This window comes from Psittacula echo (assembly GCF_963264785.1).
Source record: "Psittacula echo genome assembly, chromosome: 4".
Classification (NCBI taxonomy): domain Eukaryota; kingdom Metazoa; phylum Chordata; class Aves; order Psittaciformes; family Psittacidae; genus Psittacula; species Psittacula echo.
In genome coordinates, this window is record NC_137738.1 from 37490059 (window position 1) to 37514490 (window position 24432).

The following is a 24432-nucleotide window of genomic DNA, read 5'->3' on the forward strand; positions in this document are numbered from 1 at the left end:
GATTTCTTTTATTTATTAATGAAAAGAACTAATTGTGCAGCTTTATTTTTGTTGAGCTATGAGGCACTGGACAGTTAGTGAAAAGTATGACTGTATCAACTTAAGGCGATAACTGTGCATGTACTTTCAAAGTTGTTCACTGATATAGCTTTTAAGTCACTGATCTGTATTTGAAAATTGAGCTTCCAGTTTAAAGGTCCCCAGCCTGTTTGAATTTTCCTTTTTTTTACTGGTACTTATGGAAACAAAACATACAACTGAAAAGACTGGAAAATAAGGGAAAATTTATTATTTGGACTCTTAAGCTTTGCTGGTTGCTACTGTTAGAAAATACATGCAGCAGAAAATACAGTATCACAGAATCATAGAATAGTTGGGTTGGAAGAGACCTTCAGCAGTCATATAGTCAACCCTCCTGCAATGAGCAGAGGCATCTTCAACTGTATGACATTGCCCAGAACCACATCCTGCCCAGCCGTGAATGTCTCCAGGGATGTGGCGTCTATCACCTCTCTGGGCAACCTGCTCCACTGTTTTACTACCTTAAGTGTAAAAAAATTGCTGCCCTATATGCCAGTACTTCTCTATGCCAATTACTGCATGGACAATGTGAATTAAAAACATAGTCTCATCAAGGATTCTTTCCAGTCTTTCTGCCTATCATACCAGACTGGTGCCTGTGCTGGTTTCGGCTGGGATAGGGTTAATTTTCTTACTAGTAACTGGTCCAGTGCTCGGTTTTGACCCTGACAACTTTCTGTAGGAACCTACCTGTTGAACCCACTGAATGCTGATGATACCAAGAGTTTCACTATTTTTCTGTCCTGTTTTGGTGGAGACTAAAGGAGGGGAAGTCTGTCAACAGTGCAGAGACTAAAGTTACCTTGGCCATTATTTGGGAAAAATATATCAAGAAATATTCTTTCTGTAATAATACTATGAAAACATCAAATATCCATTTGTTGCTATTGTAGGCAGCTGTTTCTCAGGGATATTTTTTTCTTTACAGCTTTGTGGGGAGAGTCTGCACACTGAAGAGGTTTTTCTCTGCTCATTAGCCAGCACACAGGGTTATAGCCTTTTTTTACTCCTGCTGGTTTTGCTTTTGCTATTTTGGGGAAACCACTGATCTCTCCCAGCAGCTGCTGGTTTCCTTGGAACATACTTTTTTATGCAATAGAGTAACAACTTTCAACTTTATTTTAATTTTTTTTTTTTTTTTTTTTTTTTTTTTTTTTTTGTATGAAAACCAGATTATTATTTGCTGTTGGGTTACCGAAGCGTTATTCTAAGTTTTCATTCAGGATGACCCCGTGTCACACCTGAAAATTAATCCACAAGTTGCCTAAGGGTTGAAATTGAAGGTTTTGTGTTGCACAGGTTGCTGAGTTTGTCCTTCAGTAATAGTTATTCTGGCAGCTGGGCTTTACTGCCACAGTCTTTGAGAGCCTTGTGAAACTAAACAGGATATTTTAAAATGTGTTGAAGTTAAGAGATCTTCCCAAGCAGATCAAGCATAATGGCTTTGTATAATTGTAAAAGGTTAAAATCATGGAAGATTGAAGTGACTTAAGTATCAAGTGTATTAGTTTTCTAATAAAACTGTACTCAGCTGTAAGATAAATATATTGGATGTAATTTTTTTTGCTTGCTTTTTTACATTCACTTTTGTACTTTTTAGCTCTTGTCATATAATGTGTTCCTAATAACTGTCATGACAGGTAATAGGGAAACTTGTTTCCACCTCTGTAGACCTTCAAGTAATATGCTTTTTTTTTTTAGGTCTGTAAATATTAAGAAAAAAGTTATGATGCTAGTCACTTCTCTCTGAAGGCAGATTTACTGCTTTCCCTGATACACTATTTTTGTCCTAGGCTCTTGTAATGTTTTTTTTTTAACCCTTGTTTATTGATTGATAAACAGGCTTTAAGCTTTATCTGTTGTAACTACTGAGAGAGGAATGGGATACTTGAATGAAATGGGGTTATCAATAACTTCTCTCTTCTGCTGTGTAACAGAAACCTGTGGTGGAATGAAAGTGCTAAAGTAGGTTACTAGCAGTCTTTCTATTTTGGCTAAAATAGTAGCACAGGTGTCACTAGACTGCCTTCAACACACAGTGGTCTGGAAAACTTAGTTCACTTTGTAAAAGCTATCCAGATCTAAACAGTTTTTATTTCTTTGTATTGGTTTATGTTGCAGATGCATGAAGATGACTTGCTGGTATGGCCATCACCCTAAAATTGTGCTCCTTGAAGCCCTGCTGGCATATCTCTGCAATGCAACCATGGCAGATTTGCCCTCCACATATGTGTGGGTCAGAAGTAAAATAACACCTTTTAAGTATTCCAGAAAGAATTAGTTGTTACCTGTATGCTGACCTGCTTAAACAAGAAGTAGCCAAACACCTGTATATTTAATTTGCTTGTGTGAAATATGTAAACTTCATGGGAAACTTAAACTGAATATGCAAACTACTGTATGTGATAGTGAATTACATTATTGGCTCTTATCCTGAGAATTAAGTGGTAGTTACGGCTACTTGTTTGTTTGCCTCAGTTTTTTCATATTCTGTATTGTCCTCCACAGTGGAGAAGGTGAAGAACCAGTGGGACAATACCCAGCATGGTGTGGAGGTGCGGCAGCAGCAGCTCAAGTACATGCTGACAGACAGCATGCAGTGGGATGAGCAGAGGCAAGAAATGGAGTACCTCATGGAACAGTGTGAGATCCGTCTGCGTATGCTTATGCAGGCCCCAAAGGAGATGCTTGCCAAACAGATTTCAGACAACAAAGTAAGATCATCTATACTTCCTTTTTTCCCTCATACCAGACTCCTTGGTCTGTGTAATGCTACTGATTTGACAATTCTGTCTCTTTTAGAGATGATATATTCTAAATTGTCTCTTATTTTAATATGTCAGAATTCCTTAGAATGTCTTTCTGGGAGGGAAGCAGGTGTCATGTGCACGTGTGTCTTTTTGTAAGTGTAGTTGAAATGAGTATAGTGTAGCATCAAATATGTGATACTATGCAAAAGCTTGAATATCAGAACAATAAAAGTTTAATCATACAGTTCCAGAATGTAATACGTATTACTTCATAAAAACCTATTAACAGTAGCTTAGTAAATCCTGGAATGAATGGGCCAAGGCATTTAAAATTATCCTGAATTTCACTTCTGATGGGTGCCAGGTCTATTCAACACTTCTTCTTTCTTCCTCAATCCCATGCAATCTTTGCTGCTTTTCATATCACAGTAAACCTGCTGTGATAAATCAATAAGTCTGATGTTCTTTGTCCTGGTGGCTGCCAGAAAAAGGGCAGGCTGTAGGTGGCACAGGATGAGAACTAAAGAGACAAATCGGTAAGGAGCGACTCTTACAACTGCAGTATTAGAACCAGGCTATAATAGTTTTAAAAAGTGTTTGTGTATACATACACACACACAGGCATATATATTAATGAAGAGATAACACAGGAGGGCAGCTGGGTATGGAAAGAAGCAGAGAGTAACAGCAGTAAAGTTGAGTGCTTTTTTTTTGTGTTTCTTTGCATGTGTAGAAGTTTGAAAATGGACTATTAGGTCTGCTTTGCTTTCTGAAGTGAAAGTAGGCCTATGCCTGAACATGTAGTACGGAGATCAGAAGATACAACTGGACATATATATACAGAAATACATTTTTGCATTTAGAAATAATTTTGCATTCCTAATTCTGTGAAGTCAAAGCACATTATGAGTATCCTGCCACAGTAAGCAAACACATCTAATATATTTTCTTCATTTGAAAACAAAGAACCCCGCAAAACAATGACATTAAAATCTCATGCTGTGCACTTCATTTATGCCACACTTAGCTGCCGCTTTTATAATTATTATCATAATTTAAACTTATTCATGCTACTAAAAATATGGAAGTGTTTTTACTTTTGTTGCCAGTGAAACGCAGAAGAGGACTTTTCTAGCCTTTGGCAGTTCCGGCAAATGTATTTTTTTTTCCTCACCTATTGGTGTTTTGATTGGTTTATTGTCAGGATGCTTAGTATCTGTAGATGGATTTTTTTAAGATTTTTCTTGTAAATGAGAATATGCACATTTTCTTGTTTAAAAAAAGGCAAACAAAACCAGAGGTGAAAAGAAGGGCTTTATAATATGATAAAATGCATTAAAAAACAATAGTCTGATTTTTATTTTATTCTGTCTTATTCTGGAACTGCTTTTTAGCTGTTAGTACAGGATTTGCATAGAGGTGACATCACGGTAGCTGCATTCAATGATCTTTCAAATAAACTTCTCCGAGAATATCGTGAAGATGACACAAGGAGGGTGAAGGAAACCACTGACCAAATGAACACTTGTTGGGTTAATCTGAACCAAAGGTAATTACAAGATTTCACTCTTTATGTAAGCTGTTCCTATCTTAAACTTGTATCCTATTATAAATATGCATGTGTATTGCAGTCTCTGTCTGCTTTACTGCTGCATTTAGGGCTATTGTGAATAATTAGTCAATTACAGTGAAGCTGTTTTGCGTTTTGATGATTGAAATTTCCACAGTTCACCATGAAAGGCTTCTGGTATGACTTTGCTTTCATGTGGTGGTTTTTCTTTAAGGGGGAAAAAAAAAAAAAAAAGAAGTGCTTCTCATGTTTGGTCTTGGGTTTGCTCATGGCTATTATTCTCTAGTCTTTGAAGAGTTTCTCTCCTGTTTCTTGATGTTGGTATGCTTTATGTATTTTAGTTTGTTGCTGTGCTTTCTTTTCGATAAGGCTGTAAGTATTCAGCTTGGTCTTCCAACACATTAATTCATTATGGCCTTTCATCTGATGGGAACACTTCCCTGAATGGGCCTGCACTTCAGGTTCCCCAGTATGATTGTTCTGGCACTCCCATCTAGAAAATACTTGAGCTATAGGAACTGAGACTAGTTGAAACTTCATGCTTTCTATTTGTCCTCTATTAGGACATACTTGCAAATATGTCTTGATGAAAACATGGTATTTCCTTATGCACAACATTTTTTTTCCTGCAGGGTAGCCTAATCTCTTCAGAAATTCTTTATCATATTTGACAGACAATTAACATGTCTAACTCAGTGCCTGCAGCTTAAAAGATGATATGCTTTGTGGTTAGAGGGACAGAAAAGAAAATTGATCCTGTGCTTATGGGAGTGGGGGAGATGCACACATACACAGACTTTGGTTGTCATACATGTGCAAGTGAAAACTCTTTTTGTAATGAGATGGCAGCTAAGGGAATAAAAATCTTAGGTAATAAAGCCTCCAAAGTTGATGTTATACCCAGGTGAGTGAGAGGAGGAGAACTTCCTAGAATCATAGAATCACAGAATGCTTAGGGTTGGAAGGGACCTTAAAAGATCATATATTTCTAGCCCCCCTCCAATGGGCAGGAACGCCTTCCACTAGATCAGGTTGCTCCAAGCCACATCCAGCCTGGCCTTGAACGCTTCCAGGGATGGGGCAGCCACAGCTTCTCTGAGCAATCTTCAGTGTCTCACCACCTTCATGAGAAAGATTAGATGTTAGGAAAAAATTCTAAATCTACCCTCTGCCATCTTAAAGCCATTCCTCCTTGTCCTATCAATACATGCCCTTGTAAAAAGTCCCTCTCTGGATTTCTTGTGAGCCCCCTTTAGGTACTAAGAGGCTTCTGTAAGGTCTCCCTGGAGCCTTCTCTTCTCCAGGCTTAACAAGCCTGGAGGTGATTCTCCCCCTCTACTCTGCTTTTGTGAGACCACACCTGGAGTACTTTGTCCAGCGCTGGGACCCCCAACACAAGAGGGACGTGGACCTGTTGGAGTGAGTCCGTAGAATTCTATGATTCTATGACCTGTAAAGTTGAAGCAGCTTATTTTAAAACTATTGCATTAAGAGACTGAAACTCCCCAGCTTGACACTGTGTAAGTTGGATACTTTGCTTGGTGGCTATTTGTGTTCTGTTTTAATGTTTCAGGGTGAAACTGTAGTAATTCTGTGTGGTTTTTCTGCCTCAGTAATGGATTATAGTTGGTGATTGTAATGTCACAGATGTTATTTTCTGACTTTCTTTTGATCAAACACTTGTATACAATGCAGATTTTTAGTTTAAAATGCAAAATTAGTCGTGTGGAACAGAAACCTGAAACGGAGCCACTAAAACATAGAGTTAGAATTTTCTTTTTCTTGGACATGGCTTTGCTAATAGCATCTGCTTAGACGCTCTCCACTATCACTGCACTAAGCGTAATTAGCTGCATTTGTCAAAGATTTTTCAGGTTCTCCTTACATTAAATTTTTACATCATGGAATTACCCTCTATTTTTTAGGCTGTTCTAATTTTTTTAGAAATCTTTGAAAACTTGAGTCATCTTCATATAGTGTGGGGTAGTTGTTAATCTGAAGTACAGAATTCTCCATCGTTTTCTATTTTAGATTTGTGGCTTTCACTGGAAGGAAAAGGAAGTATTTGAGTTTGCTTTGTAAAAGTTTAGCTCGCTACTGCTATACTTTTTAAAAGCACCCATATAGTCTTAAAACATTACTTGTAAGTCTGTTAATTTATGCTGCTGGAGTATGTATTTAGTGAAAGGAACGTTTTTCAGCTTTAAGTCAAATATCATGATACAGTAGGAATGTAATAGGATTTCATTCTTTAATTTAAACCAAGCAGAAAGTCTGAGAAATTAAAAGTTTAGGCTGAAGACGACATTCTTCAATGAATGTTATTAGCTACAAAGTACAGGTTGTCTCAATCCCCATCTAAAGTACATCACTAGTTAAACTTGAAGATCTAGGTCACTTCCAGTGTTTCATCCTTTGGAGCTTTTCTTTTTCTATGAAGGTCACTTTTATTACGAGTCTGTTCTTCCTGTTGTCATTCCTATTCTTCCATCTTTGGCCTTAACCCCCTACTAGGGAAGAAAATCCCTGCAGAGGGACAAGGGTTTGAAGTTAGAGCTCATAACTGCTCTTACTATACTTTTTTCTTGCTTTCCCTCTTGTGCTCTAATTTTTGAGCTGGTGCTTGTTATCTTTTCTGGACAATATCTATCAAGACATTTGTAATCTCTAGCATGCTATTTAGTACTTTTTTCTCCGGAGTGGATGAGGCATTCCAGAGCTTCAAGTGAGAAGCAAGAATGAAGGCTTCTTGCCCTGCTAGTCATTTACCAGCAGCCAAAACTTGTGCAAGCATGAAGTCGGGAATAATTCATGCAGTCTTATTTTGGATAAAGCAATTATTAACAAGTAACATAATCCCTAAGCCCCTAAAGCAGGGGTTACAACACTATGTTTTTGCAAGTAGTCTCTAGAAAATTCAGTTGGTTATGCTAATACTTAGGAATGTAAGCATGGCAGAATTGGGAGAAAATAGCTTTTCCATGTATCTGTCTTTTCTGATGTTTTAGTAAACCAGAGTACCTGCTTTGAAGCATCATCCTTTATGGTACTTCTTTTCTAAAAATAATATTTTAAGTACTTTTGAAATGCATGATTCTAAACACAGTGATTCCCTAATACTGTTGAGTATTACTGTTGCCTCAGCATGGCTAGGAGGAAAGTAAAAGGAGGCAAAGGATGCACAAGCTTGATGGGCCTGTCTAGAGAAACAAGTTCAATTTATGGGAAAATATCAAATGCTGAATGTTTTGGCATTGCCATACTTGAAATTAAATATTTACCTTGAATTCTTACAATATTATTAGTGCTTGATGTTAAATTAAATTAACTTCGTACTTATTTTGCAGCAGGATTCTAGATAGTAGCCTATTAGGGATTCCTGTACAGTGAGCTGGTGTGGGACAGTTTGTTTCTTCTGATTTTGGGAAAAGGGATACTGCAGAATACAGCCTCAAATGGATGAAATTTAGCTTGTCATGCTTTAATTAACATTGTTAATCAGAGCTTTTAAAACTGCTGACTAAAACAGTTTCCCATCTGAGTTTCATTTCAATGACAAGGAAACAGTCCTCTTACGCAGTAGAATGTGATCTGGTTGTTTTTCTAGGAAATCTTTTGAAGTTGCTTACCAGCAATATAATCCAAAGGCTTTAAATGAGTTCTTTACATCTTAAAAAATCCTCTTACGAGCAACAACTTTTGTGTTTGTACCAACCAGATATTTTTTGGATTGATTGAAAATGGGAACTATATTCTGCCAGTCTTTTTTTTAGATTTAAGCATGCTGAGCATTGCTTGACTGTTACGAAGGCAATGTATTATTCTGTTTGTTTGAGTGATAGTGTCAGAAGTCTTGCCCTTTAGCAGAGAGAAAGAAATATTTGACTTTTCATCCTTCAGCACTTCAATTCCTACAAATTTAGTGAAGCGTTTCTGCTCATTGTAGAAAAGGAAGCAAATATCTTCCAGACCCTCAGTGTTTCTACTCTGTGTTTTTTGTTGATGAGGAAATGCAAGCTTTTCACACATGGGAAGAACACTTCCACCATTTGGGGTAATGTAAGTCCATGATGGTAACACTCATAAAGGAGAAGCTAGATTTTTAATTAATAACTTAGTTTCTTCCACATCCCTTTTTAAAAAAGGGCTGTGGTATACGTAACCAGTTCAGAACATTTGCCTGTAGCTATAGTTATAGTAACCAGAGGAAGGGTGATATAAATAGTGAGAAAGCAAGCTGTGACAGATGTATAGTTTCTTAATAGAGGTAACTTTCAGATTTTGTTTTAGTAGTTCCATTGTGATGTATGTAATGCTGTATGTTATAATGGAATATTCTGACACGTTTCTTGTTTGCAGAGCTGTTGATAGGCAGAATTTCTTGGAGACTGAGCTGAAGACAGTACAGGCCTCACACAAGGATCTGGAGAGCTTTCTCAAGTGGCTTCAAGAGGCAGAGACAACAGTTAATGTTCTGGCAGATGCATCCCGACGTGAGAACATTTCTCAGGACAGTGCCTGTATAAGGGAACTCAGAAAGCAGATGCAGGTAAGAAGCTAAATAATACTGTTGTTATTCATGCTTTATCTCAATGGCAAATGTGATAAAGGAATACTGTCTACTAGAGTGCGGAAACCTGCAGTGTATTGGAAGGTGTTAGAAAAGCAGGATTTTAGAAGTCAGGTTTGTGAAGGAGGCAGATTTTTCTTCCTGTGTTTTGAAATATATATTTCATGGGTGTCTCTGGCAATGAGGGCTCTTCAATGTTCTTGGAGGATGACTGTATTCAGGAAGTGTATAGTTGATTAAATCAAGTCGTGTCTTATAATTGTCCAACCAAACAATTTAAATCTACCTCCCTCCAAGTAAAGCCCTTCTGGGTTAAGCTGACTCCTGTCCCTGCTGCTGCCTTTCTCCTGTTTTTCCAACAATCCAAGACATTGTCGTACTTGGATCATCTCTTCTCCCTCTCCTGCTGCCCAGCAGCTACCCAGCTGGCCTTTCTTCCTATACAGGCCTGGAAACCTAAGAAATAGCTGAGGAGACTAGCTTGTCACTATTTATAGTGTTTTTTAATATATGGATACCCTAGCTTATCTAAAATACAGATGGGAAATTCTTTTTCCTCGTCTTAAGAAACGCAGACTGGCTGAGTACTACATCATCTGGCTCTTCCTGTGTTTGCATATCCCACACATCTCTTTTGTGTATGTAGGAGGGAGAGAGATGAATTGGTTTCAGTCTGCATCAAGGATATATTATATTGTGAGAACAGGAGGAAAGGGTGTGGAGAACTGACAGACATTTCTTAATATTGTTGGGCCTGTAGCAGCAAAGGTTGAACATCACTGGCTAAAAGGATTTTGTGTTTCTATAATATATGAATTTCCTTTGTCCTTTTTGCCTGATGTGAATGCTGTTCATGTCATCTTTCTCCTGCATGGTTTAATTTTTTTTCCCCTTCAATTAGATTGCCTCATTTAGCACAGTTATTTTGATATGCACAGAAGTGGGCAGTTGGATAATTTATTAAATCCTGCATTCTGTGTTTGGAATAATGTTGTCTGTGGTCTAAGTTCATAGGGTTTGAACAGTTTATAATAAAAAAAAAAAAAGAGCTGCTTTCAGTAGTGCTGCTAATCTTAACATATCTACATTGAATTTAAGTTAAAGAAAGTTTAAAGTATCTGATAGCAAGCTGCTTAATGTAATCATAAGGAAGAGAACAATATATTGTGGAAGCTTCTATCTGTTGGGGATGACATGTCACTCACTAATATTTATAGGATTCTGGTCAGTCAGGTAACTCATCTGTAGGCATGTGACTCTGTGAATTGCTGAGATTAGTCTGTAATGGCAACACCTATGAGTTAATAGACTTTTTATTGGCAAGAAAACCCAAACTACTACTGTGGTGGAGGTAGGGGAGCTGAAACAGGGCCACAGGAAGCTAACAACATGTGCTATGTTTAAACAGACATTTCTTCATTACCTTGAATTCTGTCTAGTCAGTCACACTAAGGTAAAGCTGTTTCACAATGTGCTTGTTGGCTCTATGTAGCTGTGAAGTACCTTGGTCATGGAACATTGTTTGCCCTCCTTCATTGTGCTTTTATCTGGTTAAAATTGCTAGAGTTGTGCTGTGTGAGGTGAGAACTTCTGGGCAAGACTGCTTGCTGTGTGAAGAAGGTCTATAACCAGCTCTTGAACATGCCCATTGCTTCTAACCATTAAAAGGGCAGATGTAGATGCTTGGGCATAGCCTCCCCTTGTTCAGCATCCCATTACCTGATATCATCCATCTTTTTTCTGTGACTATGTGCTTCTACATACTGTGCACATGAACCATAATCGCTTACCCATGACTTTAAATAATATTGTGAGCTTTTTTCAACTACCAAAGGAAGCTAAGTAGAGCATGTCAAAGGCTGGCATAGCATAATGGCTTCCAAAGTTAACTTTGTTCCATACCATTTTTCAATCTTTAAATATTTAAATATAACTAAAGATGTTCGTATCATGACACTGGCAAACACTCCAAAATCAACACTTCTGTTTTCAAGTATTTGTTGAAATGAACTTCTGAGCGCAAACTGAATATCTAACGTCTTGTGGTACCTTAAAAAATCAAGCGCACTCCCTTGTAAGTTCTTAAGCTTAATATCTGATTAAACAAAGATAGTTCTTCCTGTTCTTCCTCTGTTGAGTGGTATAAAATAAGTGTTGGGGTTTTTTTGTGCTCTTTGTTGGATATGTGAAGAAGTATTTTTTTTCCTAAATGATTTCAAGAAGTTTGTAAGGCTCATGACTTTCTTTGCTCTGTGTGAAGATGCCTGTGCTCCCAAGGCCTGTGCATTGAGTAAAACTTTACTATGAGTTTAAAGTGTGATAAATTCTAGGTGAAATGTGCTGAATGTAGATGAAACATGATGAATTTTTTGTTGTTGTTATATGTCATCCATTTTCAAAATAGAATTGTCAGTTAAACTGACATCTTTTGTGTGTGCATGGGAGGGCTGTCCTCCATTACATTTTGGGGCTAACTTGTTTGGCTGAAGCTCAAGCCATTCAACAGTAGAACCAGTGATCTGGGCATCGTCGAAGCCTTGTTTTGCCTTCTGTTGTGACATCTGAGGCTATCATCAGTACTAGGCAAATAATACAAAGCTTGAGTTGTGCTAACCTTTTCTTTTTTGAAAAGGAGGAAAATTCACAATTATATCATCCGGCTTTTTAATTCATTCTCTCAGTATCTAAATCTTGCAGAAGACTTTCCTTTTAGGTCAGTGCCAAAACCCTCCAGTCTGGAAAATGTTTAGCAGCCACCTGAAAGAGGTTAAAACCTAATGTGAAACAAGATGCAGAAAATGAGCAAGGAAATAGTAAGAAGAAATGCTGGGCTGTTGTGTGTGAAGTCCTGTGCCTACAGATATAAAGGTGTTCAAAATAATTTGGAAGTTTTGTTCTGTTGTGAATTAAAATCAACATGACCAGTGGTGGGTTGTTAGTTTACCTCACTGTTTGATTCAAACTTGTGTATCAGATGGAAATGAAGAAATCAGAATGGAAAGAAGGTGGCTGGTGTGTACTGTTGCTTCTGTCTTACACAGAAGAGCTTTGAGCTCTTGTAAAGTCTTTTCTGAATGGTTCAATGTTTTTGGACTTGTGCTGCTTCATAGTTTTCCTCAAAAGATGTTTGGTAACAGCATGCCAGCTAGTGATGGTAGGCTTGAGCTGGTAGGTTAAAGAAACAGAGTTATAGTCTGATAGAAGAGTAGACATAAACGAGGAAAATTGTAATTATTTGAATGAGTGGTGGAGATGAGAAAAGAATGTGAGTCTCTTAGGATGGACAATGCGTGTGGTAAAACTTCTATATACGGAGGTGAATGAAGGCTCTGTTTCCTCAAAATAATGTTTTTGATGTTGGACAGATAAAGAACAAAACTGTGTGTGTGAGAGAGGTTTACCTGAGGACTGGTAGAAACATTAATTCAGTTCTAAAAATAAGGATGAAAAGGCTGTGTTAATTGAAGTGGGTGGGAAGAGTTTTTAAATGTCCTGTATGAAGAACCTGTACCTGGAATTTGTACCCTCAGATTGAAAGTGCCTGAGAAGGGGCAAACCAGTGTATAAAGCACGGGCATCTCAGCTATGCATTATCTAGCATCATAAGAACTTGTGATGCTACCTGTAGTTGGTGCCTCCATACTCTGGTGATTTTGATGTGCTTGAAACAAGTATGTACCTGTTTATGTGGCAATATACATGTTAAATAATGATTACTTGTGATGGTGTCTATCACCTACTGTGCTGACAATATTCACCCTGAACCTTTGCTACAGCTACCCCTCCAATATAGTTTTAAGTACATTCAAGATAGCACCTTTGGAAGAAACAAGACCTAGCTGTCTGTGGTTACACTGCAGTACTGCCACACCTAGGGGTATGTTGGCTGTGTTGCATTGGGAGTGCCTTGCTGGTAGCACAACACTGGCATGCTCTTCAATATCCTACTGCCATCCTTGGATAGCTTAAATAAATCTGCTTTGTCATGGTGAAAACACCAAAATGAAGTTGGTCTTTGGATTCAAGGGTGGCTAGTAAAAGGGGCAATGATGCAACTATTCTTTTAATTTATCAAAACCCTATTCTTTCTTGTCCTAATAAGGAATTCAGGAAAAGATTTTAATTGAAAACGTCTCCCAAAAATCATTCCTACTTCCCGGCACAAGTGAGAATCCTTTGAGATGCCTTTGGCTAAATTAGCTTCAGGAGAGTTTTCATAACAGAGAGGTTTACCCCCTGCAGTTTTTTCTTTTGTATTGGGTAATCTAGTTTTGAGAAGTGCCGGTGTGATTTATTAGGCTTTAACGTACGGCTGATATAATTAGGGCAGGTATCCCTCTGCTCCTCTCTCAAGATTTATAACACAGTCTGTTATTCACTCACTCTACAGCTCTGCCAGAGCTGTGTTCAGTCTGAGAACGAGAGCATCCTTTCCCAGAGCTTAGCCTGCTGATAGAAAGCAGCTACTAGGGGAGAGCAACTGTTGTGATACACTGGAGCCGTCTTCCTGAAGGAATTCCTTTTTTGTTCCTTCAGCTTTCAAGCTTAAATTAATAACATTTTCTGGCTATTTAGTGTACTCCTGAATGGTGGCAGAGGCTCAGCTGTTCAGCAACTTTGTTTACCCTCTGCATAAGCAAAGCTGAGCAGTACTGGTTACAATAATCTGTGAAGGCTGTTTATTTTTTTTTTTTTTTTTTTTGCATTTTTTTTTGTGGGGTTATTTTGAGGGAGAAACTTATGCTGTATCAACCCCCTTTGCCTTTGAAACGTATAAAGCCTGTGGCTTGCAAAAGCAGTCCCGGAAGAGAGCATGCTCAGAAAGCTAGCAAATCATTGTCCAGTGACCGGGAGGAAATGATAGTTGCTCTTCATTTATAATGCAAATTCTGAGGTGTCTTCAGAAGTGTGGCAAACTTAAAATGATGGCTGTGGTGAGAACGTCTCTGCAGAAAGTTGTGGTGTTGTTGCATCGTTTACAGAGGATGGCAGTTTCTTCTCCCCGTTACCAGAAGCTTTGCAAGGTAAGAAATGGAAGCCCTAAATCTTGAGTGTCTAATGCTAACTCTGTTGTCTTTCTGAGACAAAAAGAAAAGAAAGCAAGAATGGGAGGAGAGTCAAAAGTATCTAGGCTATGTAGTGTGTTTTTAAAGCCTGCGATGCTGTCATCTGTGTTTTGTTAAAGGATGTATATGTAAAAAAACCCTTGTGCTTTTCAGTGATAACGTATTAAAAAAAAGAACCAAAAGTGATCTCTTGGCTATCATTTAAGCGTGTGTAAGGAAACTGTTCATGATCAGTGATCTTCTGAAAAGTACTACTACATTTCCTTTTGCAAAGGAGTTGGTTAATTCTTGGTAAATGCAGTCCTTTAACTCCTGCGTACCCATTATGTAAATAACTGCCTTCTTCCATGCCCAGTGTTTTTGCTTTTGAGCTTGATGAAACTTTTAATTAGGAATGAGTTCTGCACACTAATATGCAGCCACAGAATTTTGTCTTTGCCTGCCTATACTTATAGAGTTCTTTCAGAGTTAAAAAATAAGGAGAAGTTGCATGAAAAGCATGTTGACATAGGCTACCACTCATATTGGCATTTTTATTGTTACCTGTTTTGGTGGCTGATTATTTCTGCTTCCACTGAGACTGTTTACCTTTGGTTTTGCACAGGTTTAATAGTTCCAAACTTTAATTCTATGGTAAGGATCTAAGCTACTTAGTAAAATTATTTTTTTAAGGAGATTGATCACTCACCATAAAAAATAAAAATAAAAAAAAATAATTTCCAACTGGTCTGTAGAGTCCACAAGTTAATTCTGGTGTGGCGCTGGTGCCTGTGTGGAATGGTCAGACTGTGGTGTGTCACTGGACTTCGATATAAGGATCCTGCTTTGTAACTCTGGTAAAATATAAAATTGGCGAGGTCTTCAGCTGTATAATGACATAACCTGATAGAAATTCTATTTGGCTGCCTTTGAACTTGTTTTTGTTTTTTTTTTTTTCTTTTTTTCTTGTTGCTTGTTATACTTTAAAACTGTCTGTGTTTTTTGGTGAAACTATGCATGAATTTTGCATATGAGGTGTGTGAATACCGAAGTGCATGACCACGTTCTTGTTCCAACAATAAAGCAAAGCTGTTGTACCTCATCATACTTGCTTCAGTCTGAAATGTGTTTTCTATTATGAGAAACACAAAAATTATGTTAAGTAAAGGAAATCCTACCTCTATATTAGAGTTTGGAAGTAAGAAAAAGGCATAATGGAGTATCTGGTTCGCAACAGTAAAGCTTGTAGAAGTTCTGTCACATGGGGAAAATCACATTGTTTTCAAATGGATGTTTCAGTGTGCTTTTTGTTTACAAAACTGTACTAAGAGGTGCATCTTCATTATGAAGAGTGAAAGACAGTAGCTTGTGTACAGACAAGCTATTTTAACAAGCATGCCTCAGTTATTCTTGTCTTTATCAATTCTGTCACTAAACAGCCCTGTTTGCTGTTGTGAATAAGGCAAGTCTTTTTTTCATTAGACATGTTTTGTAACTGTCTTCATAAGCACTAGGAAATTAAGTGCTTTAAAACCTATTTAATCACATTTTTATGTATAATCTTGTTTGTAACTGTTTGTCAAACAAGAACTATTTAGTGACTCTTGCACTAATAGTTTGCTAATTAGACTAAGAAACTAGCCAATAGTTGGATATTTGATTTGTTAAGTTTAAATCTACCCAAGGGATAGTAAAAAACTCTTCTCAAAGGCTGTTATAAAATGGGTTTTCTGATCGGGAACCCATGCAGTGATAGCCTCAGGAATTTTTGTGTAGCTTAAAATTAGCCGTTGTATGTTTATCTCCGTTAAAAAGTCAAGCAGCTTAGTCTTTTCAGATGCCTGTGCTTAGTTTACTGAAAGTAAAATTGGTGAACTGCCTGTAGAGTTAAATCAGACACTGATTGAAGAAAAAAGGAATGGTTTACAATCCCAGTCACTTCCAGCAGGTGTCAATGTAATGCAGTGATATATGGGAGTCTGATGATGGAAATGTTAGTACTTGATGAGGAAGTGATATGAAAATCCACTTCAGTCAGGAAAGATTTCTTGTACTGCTCTGTATATTTCTGTCTTTGGAATTTAACAAGTTTGTGCATGTCTTGTGAACTCTGCAGATACACTAATATAGTTCAGTTCTGCTGAAAAGAAGTATTTACTATGGAGTATATGAATTATTGCATTGTGTACAAAGTAGTTATTTCATAAACTACCATCTAAATGTTTCATGTGAAGTTTCTTCTGAAGCATAACAGTGTGTCAATGAAATAAACATTAAAAAAGTGCCAATGAAATATTTAAGGCAAATTCTTGAAGTTAGTGTTTGTATAAAACTGCGCTGTTTATAGAAGAATGAACAAGGCTTTATTATTGAACTGTACTGTAGAAAGTCAGTTCCTTTTATTAGCAGCTCTGCGTAATAGTAAGGCTCAGCATTCATAGTCTACATTTTGCAAATTTCTTAAAAGAAGAAACAAAAATAAACACTTCGGTGACATATTACAACATTGATGAAAACCAGGAAATCCAAGGTTTAGGATATTTCTTCTTTACTCCTTTTTCTTTTACTAATTTCTTTGTGCCAAGGTGAGTTTTGCCAGGTGTAATTTTTTACTCATGTTGCTGTTTGATTCTCTTACACTGAAATTAGTAGCATACAAGGGTGAGATGTATGCACTTAGCATTGTGTTGTCAGGACAATGTGTAATAAGTTTTGCCTTGTTGTTAGCAGGTTTATCTTGTAACTCTTATGTAACATTTTGACACTCAAAGTGAACAACCAGAAAAAAGGTTTTGAAGGGGCTGTCATCTGCTCTGTGTTCTTGCTAAAATGTGATTGTTCCCTAAAGTGTGTCTTATATAAGGTATACCCAAAGACTTAGATACAATTGTAAATTATCGGGAACAGTAAAAATCACGGTAAAGCTACAAATTGATAGATCTCTTCTGAGAGACCTGAAAGACATTATTACTTATGAAAATAAGTAATGTAGTATTGCAGTGTGTGTTTGCAGCCTAGAAAGTCAACCACATGCTGGGCTGCATCAAAAGGAGCATGACCAGCAGGTTGAGGGAGGTGATTCTTCCGCTCTTCTCTGCTCTTGTGAGACCGTGTTTACAGTACTGCTTTCAGCTCTCAGGCCCCCAACACAAGAGGGACATGGACCTGTTGGAGTGAGTCCAGAGGAGGCCATGAAGATTATCAGGGGGCTGGAGTACCTCTCCTATGAAGACAGGCTGAGAGAGTTGGGTTTGTTCAGCCTAGAGAAGAGAAGGCTCTGGGGAGACCTTGTTGCAGTCTTCCAGCACCTTAAGGGAGCCTGCAAGAAATCTGGAGAGAGACTTTTTACAAGGACTTGTATTGACAGGACAAGAGGGAATGGCTTTAAGATGACAGATGGTAGATTTAGGTTAGATATTAGGAAAAAAATCTTTCTTATGAAGCTGGTGAGATATTGAAACAGGTTGCTCAGAGAAGTTGTGGCTGTCCTGTCCAGGTTGGCCAGGTTGGATGGGGCTTTGAACAATGTAGTCTAGTGGCAGGTGCCCCCACCCATGGGATGGGGGTTGGAACTAGATGATCTTTAAAGTTCATTCCAACTCAAGCCATTCTGTGATTCTATGAAAATGAAGTAGAAAATTGTGAAGTTTTCTCTAACTTCCCCGCCAGAAGTCTCTGCCAGACAGGTGAATTATTACCTTGAAGTATGCATCCTGCTTGTAGAACTTGCAGTGGTATTTTTGAATTGCTGATATTAAGGGACTGAAGCATTCATCCACTGAAGAACAGATTGACAATCATAGTTAGAAGAGGGTATATTCTCATTTCCTCTGTGATTTCTTGAGAATAACCCTCTTTAAAAATAAATAATTCATAAACCCGCTTTATATAAAATGTTTGAAACCTCAAATGCTTTCCAACATGAGTCTTCACACTTGAACATACATGGTAACTTAGGTGAGTTTCTGACTTCCTCAGCTGTGAAAAGAAGTGTGTCAGGAACATGTATCTTGTGGTTCTTGTTTATGAATATGTGGCTTAAAATGCAATTCTCTCATCTTCTGATGTTTAATTTTTTTATGGCTAATGTTAAGTTTAGAAAACCGCAGGAAGTTAAAAGCACAGGAATGCTGAGGTCAGCCAAAACCCTCTTTTTGCTGTCATACTGTAATTGTGTTCCAGAGGACATTTACATTATGTTGAATTTTGCGAGTGAGAGTAAAGGCTCTGTTCCTATGAGATTTTGAAAAATATATAAGGTCATGGGATGGGTCAAAAAAAGCATGAAAGGCTGTGTTGAGGAATAGGTATCTCAGTCCTGATTCCAGTGAATACAGCAAAGAGTTTTTAAGTGTATGTGACTTCAAGTTGATTTAGAAAATAAATCATTGGCACTTGATCACATTCAGGTATGAAATAAAAGTAACCAAGTGTAGATGAAGAGAAGGCCTTACAGCAGCAATGTAGTGCATATTTGTTGGACAGTAAAAGGGAGAACAAATGTTAATTTTGGAAGCTTGTCCTGAAGAAGGCTGCTGTATTAAACTAGTTGTTGGCTGGAAAATGATGCAGAGCCTCTGTCGCCAAAAGCACTGCTAAATTATGCAGACAGTTTCTTTTTTTAAATGAGAAAATTAAGTCCAGATTCCTCAATATTGTTCTAGTCATATAAGGGACATTCTAATTAGATCTAGATCTAAGCCTTATAGAAGGAAGGAGGCCAGAATTAAAGTGTACGTTGGATGCAATGAGTGATACCTACTGAAATACAAGGAGACTAAAAGTGCACTGGTAAAGAAAAAAAGAAAAGGCTGTTTTGAAACAGGAGATTTAGTAAATAATATCTAATGATCAGCATCTTGTGACTTGAGGATTTACCTTTTTAGCAAACAACTGAGAAATGTAAATGGTAACCACCCCAGCTCCTAACACCCACACCTTGTTTATGTTGAAAATGACTGTAGAAAAAATGGCATCCATTCTTATTTTATGAGATAGTGTACATATAGAGGTGGAATGAAACATGACTTGGATGTATGGTAAATAGAACACCATTAATGCACATCTAATGAAGACTTAGAGCTTAAAGTGCAATGCAATAGCATGATGGTGTTTATTGACTGAAAGGACAAGAAAACCTTATCATTCAGAGAAACGTGAATTGGCTAAGAATGCACATGAGTCAATGAACATTTAAAATGAATGAGATGGACATAATTTCTTTTGAGATATGGATTAAAAATTGTGAAGCTGGAAAGCTGGTGAGAGAGCACTTGAAATGATAGGCATCTAGGAGTCTTTGGAGGTGGAAATTGATTTGTTACTGGCATTTATTGTAGAATAATCACTGAATGGAAAAGCTCTTAATGGCTTTAAAAGAGAGGTAGGTGAAGGCACAAAATGACCATCCAGTAAGTCAAAATACATGAAAACTAGAATATGGACAGCAAATGAAAATGAAGTTGGAAATGCTGTAGCCATAATGGAATTTAATTTTCCATTGGTACCAAATTGCACCTTTGTATGCAATTTTATCAGTGACAGACCAGGACAGTTTAGGGCTTTAGTGTATAGGCAAGATGTCAGTTGTTAAGTGCTAGCCATCAGTGGGGTATTGGAGGGATATTTTCATGTTCTGATAAACTAGAGAGAGATGAGATTCTGAGAACCCTCATCTTCTTCCTGATGAAAGGATAAGGTGTTTCATGAAGACAAGTGATTGCCACAGATGCAGAACCTGATTGTGATTTAAGGTGGAGCAGAGAAGAATGAGCTGAATTTCAAGGAGAAACTAGCTGGTAAAGTATTGGGAAGACCTCCTGACAGTGAGATTTAGGAGCTCACTAGGTCTTCCTTTGCCTCTCCCTCCTCAAAACCCATGTGTCCTCAGTCATTAAAAAAAATGTTTTGGTAAGTCCCCAGGCAACAGTTTAGTTTAGTAAGCTCTTCCCAAGCATAAAAGAACAAGGAGGTGATTTTAAAGAGCCAGCATGGATTGTAAGTAATGTACCCAATCTGATTACTTTCTGTGAGAAAGCGGTTGATGTTTCTTTGGGTGAAGGGAAAGCAGTAACATTCACCGGTTTTGATTTAGAAAGACATTTGACAGTCTCTTATAGTCAAATTGGGGATATATGGACAGAATAGATGAGCCAAAAGGCGGGAAGAAAAAAACTGGTCGGACCGTTCTTCAAGGCTTGGGGCTGTGACTGGTACTGTTCAGTATTGTTGTGAATCCAAACAGTTGGACAGAATGCATCTTCAGCAGGTTTGTAAATGATACCAGACTTTGAAGGAACAGACAATATGTTTCCATTCACTGGGGCCTCATGTGGGAGGGATAGGCTGACAGGAACCCCATAAAGGTTCTTTTCAGTTGGTTTTTCAACCCAACCAACCAACCAGAAAAAAACCAAACAAACCCCCTCTCCCTCAGAAAAAAATCCTTAAATTCTTGCACCTGTGAGGAAATAACCCAATGTGTTGGTACTGGCTGTGCTAGGAGGATCATAGCCAACAGATAGAAGTGATTATTCCTGTCTACTTAGCACTTAACCATGGTTGGTTTCAGGCTCCCCAGTTTGAGAGACTGGGGGGGAGAGTTCAGTGCTCAGGGGCTGGAGTGATGTAGGAGTAGAGGTGGAGGGAACTGTCTTCATTTAATTTGGAGTGGAGAAGGCTCCAGGGGTTTCCGAATGCTGTCACTGTCTATGTGGTGGGTTGTTAGAATAGAATATGGCGATGCAGCCAGGCTCTTCTCAGAGGTGCCCTATGAAAGGAAAGTGGCAGTGGGAACAAACTGCAGCAGGGGAATTGGGTGTGAGAGCAACAATTCTGCACAGCATGCGTAGCTGAGCACTGGGAGTGGATTGCCTAAAGAGGCTGTTGTATTTCCGGTTCCAGAGGTATTAAAAACTGTAGTGGATAAGGTCTTTAGCAGTCAGACTTAGCTTTGAAATTGGCTTCTGAAATTGGCAGCAGGTTTGACCTCCAGAGGTCTTCCAACTTGCGATTTTCTATGATTCTCTGTGCTAGTGCCCTATTAGCTTACGAGTGGAGACTAAAATAGTCAAAACTATAGTGCAGCTGTTTTCAGCTGTGACTGTGTTGCCTGCTTTTTATCAAAAGGAACTTAATGTTTTTACCACATGTGGAAAATTGTTACTACTCTGCTGATTTTTGATCTAAATCTGGGCCTGCTACGTGTCTGCTGTGTAGCCATAGCAAGTGTTCATTTCTGAATCCTTTTGCTGTAGTAACTTCAATGGTAACAATGTGGTAGAGTCAGGCACTTGTGTGTATCTGGATTCCGTGGCTGTGATGAGAAGGCATTTAAATACAGTGTAAAACTTCCTGTCATCTAACCTGCCCTCCCCCACTTTTGCATTTTCAGAAGATGTTTTTAGAACTCAAAAAGAACAACATACCACTAGCCCCTTTCAGAGAAAGGTTGTGCACGTCTTGAGAGATTAGACTGACATAAATGTAACTGTTTTGCCATTTGTCTAGTTATGGTCAGACCAAATGAAAAAGTGTGACAAATGGGTACTAAATGGGTAATAAATCCTTTTTTTTTTTTTTTTTTACAGAAGACTGTACTCCCTAGTGGTCTGTGTATGTGTCAGACTTCTCTAGAAATAAAATTGTTTCTCTAAGGTGAGAGAGCAAGGAGAAACAAAATGGGAGAGCACATAAAGCTTTATAAATCGGGTATTTCTAACTGCTGCACCAGTCATTCCTATTTGCAAGCAGAATGCAGCTCAACAGGGGAGAAGATGAGTTCTAGGATATAATTTTTTTAATAGCATTTCAGTAATATTTTGGAAGAGGGAAAAGGAGGAAAGAGAGGAGATGAGTGAAATATTTCAGACCATGCTTATAGAATCCTGTTACATATAAAGGCAAGTCTGATTTTTGAACTGAAAATATTTTGCTATTGCAGCATGACTGAAAATGAATATAAAATATGGCGTAGTTCTTTTAAAGCGTGATGTAGGTTTAATGGCAAAATTGACTTCCATGAACTTCATGTGTTTACAGGAGCTGGATCAATATTTGATATGAGACCATCTTACCGTAGTATTTTACCACAGTGCTTTTTGATTGCTGCCATTTTTCAGGGAGCAGTTTTTTTTCTTCTTTCCCTTAGGGCTCAATTATTCTGTCTGAATTCATGAAATCCTGAAGCAGTGGGTGCCTAAAAGAGCACAGTGCTTCACCAGTTCCCATCTAGAGAACTGAGCATCTGTCTTCTGCTTCATGCAGATCATTTAAACTGATTCTCAAGAAACCTGCACTTGCTATGTAGCTGAGAAAATCAAGCTGTTTGAAGCTGTCCTGATGCTGCTAGTTATCAGGGACTCTGGAAGAGTTCTACTCTCCCTTTTGCCTTCCCCTCTGCTTTTAATCAAGACAAACTGCTATGAGATTTCATGTTCCAAAGTTATCCTACAGGCTTCCTATTTTGTATCCCCTGCTTGCAGACCTGAGTGGTCCTCTAGCTGCCCTGAGATGTTTTCAGGCCGGGCACTCTTGATAAACTTTGCAGCAGAGCATTTCATTTCAACACAGTAGTAACTTATGTGGTCCCATATAGCTGGGTAGTTGAATGTGGGTGGAAGATGTCAGTGGCGTTCCTGGTAATTGATGTTCTGAGTTGCACTACAGAAAGTAATATTTCATAGTCATAGTAGAGGTGTATTTGCTGGTGGTCCCTGGTGTATGGTAAACATGGTAGGTGCTGCAAGTGAAGTAAGAAATCGAAATGCTGCTGATGCTGTAGATACTCTTCAGTGGCTGATGAGCCCTGTGTCCATGGGCCCTGTGTTGTGCTAACAGGGGAAATGCTGGCTTCTCTGCACTGGTATTTCAAACTACTGACCTGAAGAGAGCATCCTTTCTGGGGAGAGGGCAGAGACTTTGGTTTACAATGGTTGCTCAATTCTTGGCATTTCTGCTGAGACTGCTGACCAGTTAGTGCTAATTGTGCTGGGTTTTGGGATGTGGTCCTTGAACAGTCATCTGAGGTCGCTGCTTTTCTGTCTTTGGATTCAGTTTGACCTGTGCTTTTTTCTTTCTTTTTTTTTTCTTTTAAGGAGAATGCATTATTAACCCTGAATTTCTTTTGAATGTTCCATATAAAATACTGTAACTCTCTTGGTTAATATTCTTGCTTATTGTTTGCTACAAAGAGAAGTACTCGTTTGCTAGAAGTTCCAGCACTGCAGGCCAGTTGGAACAAATGCCTTCCTCCTCTTTCTTTCTGTTACTGAAAGCAAATTTTAAACTTTGAAGTTTACACGAAAGTTACCCACTTCTTAATGTTTGGGTTTCTCTGAGTTTGGGATGGATGCATGAGAAAAGTTACAGATTACGCAAAATCAAATCATCATTGCCTCATGCCCTCCCATTTATTTATTAGCAAGCACAACTTTTCTGTTTTGGAAGAGGGGAAAAATGGGGCCAGAAAGAAAAAGGCCTCTTGGTGGAATGTGACTTCTTTGCTGTGTATTTGCATCAGGAGTCAAGAGCAGTCCCTGCACTGTTTTCACTGAAATAGTGAAATATCTATTTGCAGGACATTACCTTTCATTTCATATAGCCCAATAGTGCAGTGGTAAATTAGCACTCTGCAAAGCAAAACCCAAACACACATTTTGCAGGTGTTTCTGATGGTTGGGTGACTGAAAAGAGGGGTGGAGGGGAGGCCTGTTCTTAGCAAAGAGCATTAAAAATGGCTTCAAATTATGATTTCAACAATTTTTTTAATTGGAAAAAACCACAATAAATCAACTCACGGATTTTGTGATTGTGGAGAAATCTTTGGAAGTTGTCTTCAGATTCTGAGGACTAGCAGGCTTTATCCTGTGTCTTTATCCTGTGTTTTTCTACATCTTAGTAGGTGTAGAAAAACCTCCTATTTAAACTATCATTCAATAATGCGCTTAAGTGGAAAAGTCTAAAATACAGTCTAGCTGTCTATATTTCAGGAGTGCTTTTCCTTTTCTAAAGCAGTCCCATAAATTGAAGGGACCAAAGTTATTTTCAGCTATGGTTTAGAGTCGATTCAATAAAGGAAAAGTGTCGGAATAGCATTGCTAAAAGTTAGAGCATGGTTTCTTTTCAACATTCCTGGTAAGTGACTGCAATAGGAGGGTAGAACTGTAGCCTGCTTGTTTAATACAACAGCTGTTTGAGCTTATCTACGGCTGCTAACCTGTTCTGTGCCATAAAAGAAAACATTCATTTGGGAATGGGAGTAGCTGTTGCTACATGTGCTGGTCTGCAGTAGTAGTTGTCAGTAATGTGTTTCAGTGGAATGATCTTATAGTGTGGCTGAAGAACAAGTAATTTTCTCTGTGCATTTATAAAGAACCTCTGGTTTTAGGTTGACAGGCTTTCTGTTTATACTAGAAG

The 24432-nt window shown here is 38.2% G+C and overlaps 1 protein-coding gene across 1 annotated transcript in view; it reads left to right on the forward strand.

Annotated features, from left to right (window-relative positions):
• UTRN (utrophin) overlaps positions 1-24432 on the forward strand; it is a 404863-nt gene that overhangs the window by 183709 nt on the left and 196722 nt on the right. Inside the window, exons 56-58 of the mRNA XM_080615656.1 lie at positions 2590-2795; positions 4226-4380; positions 8761-8950. Coding sequence (XP_080471782.1) covers positions 2590-2795; positions 4226-4380; positions 8761-8950 — 551 coding nt within the window. The remainder of the gene's footprint in view (positions 1-2589; positions 2796-4225; positions 4381-8760; positions 8951-24432) is intronic.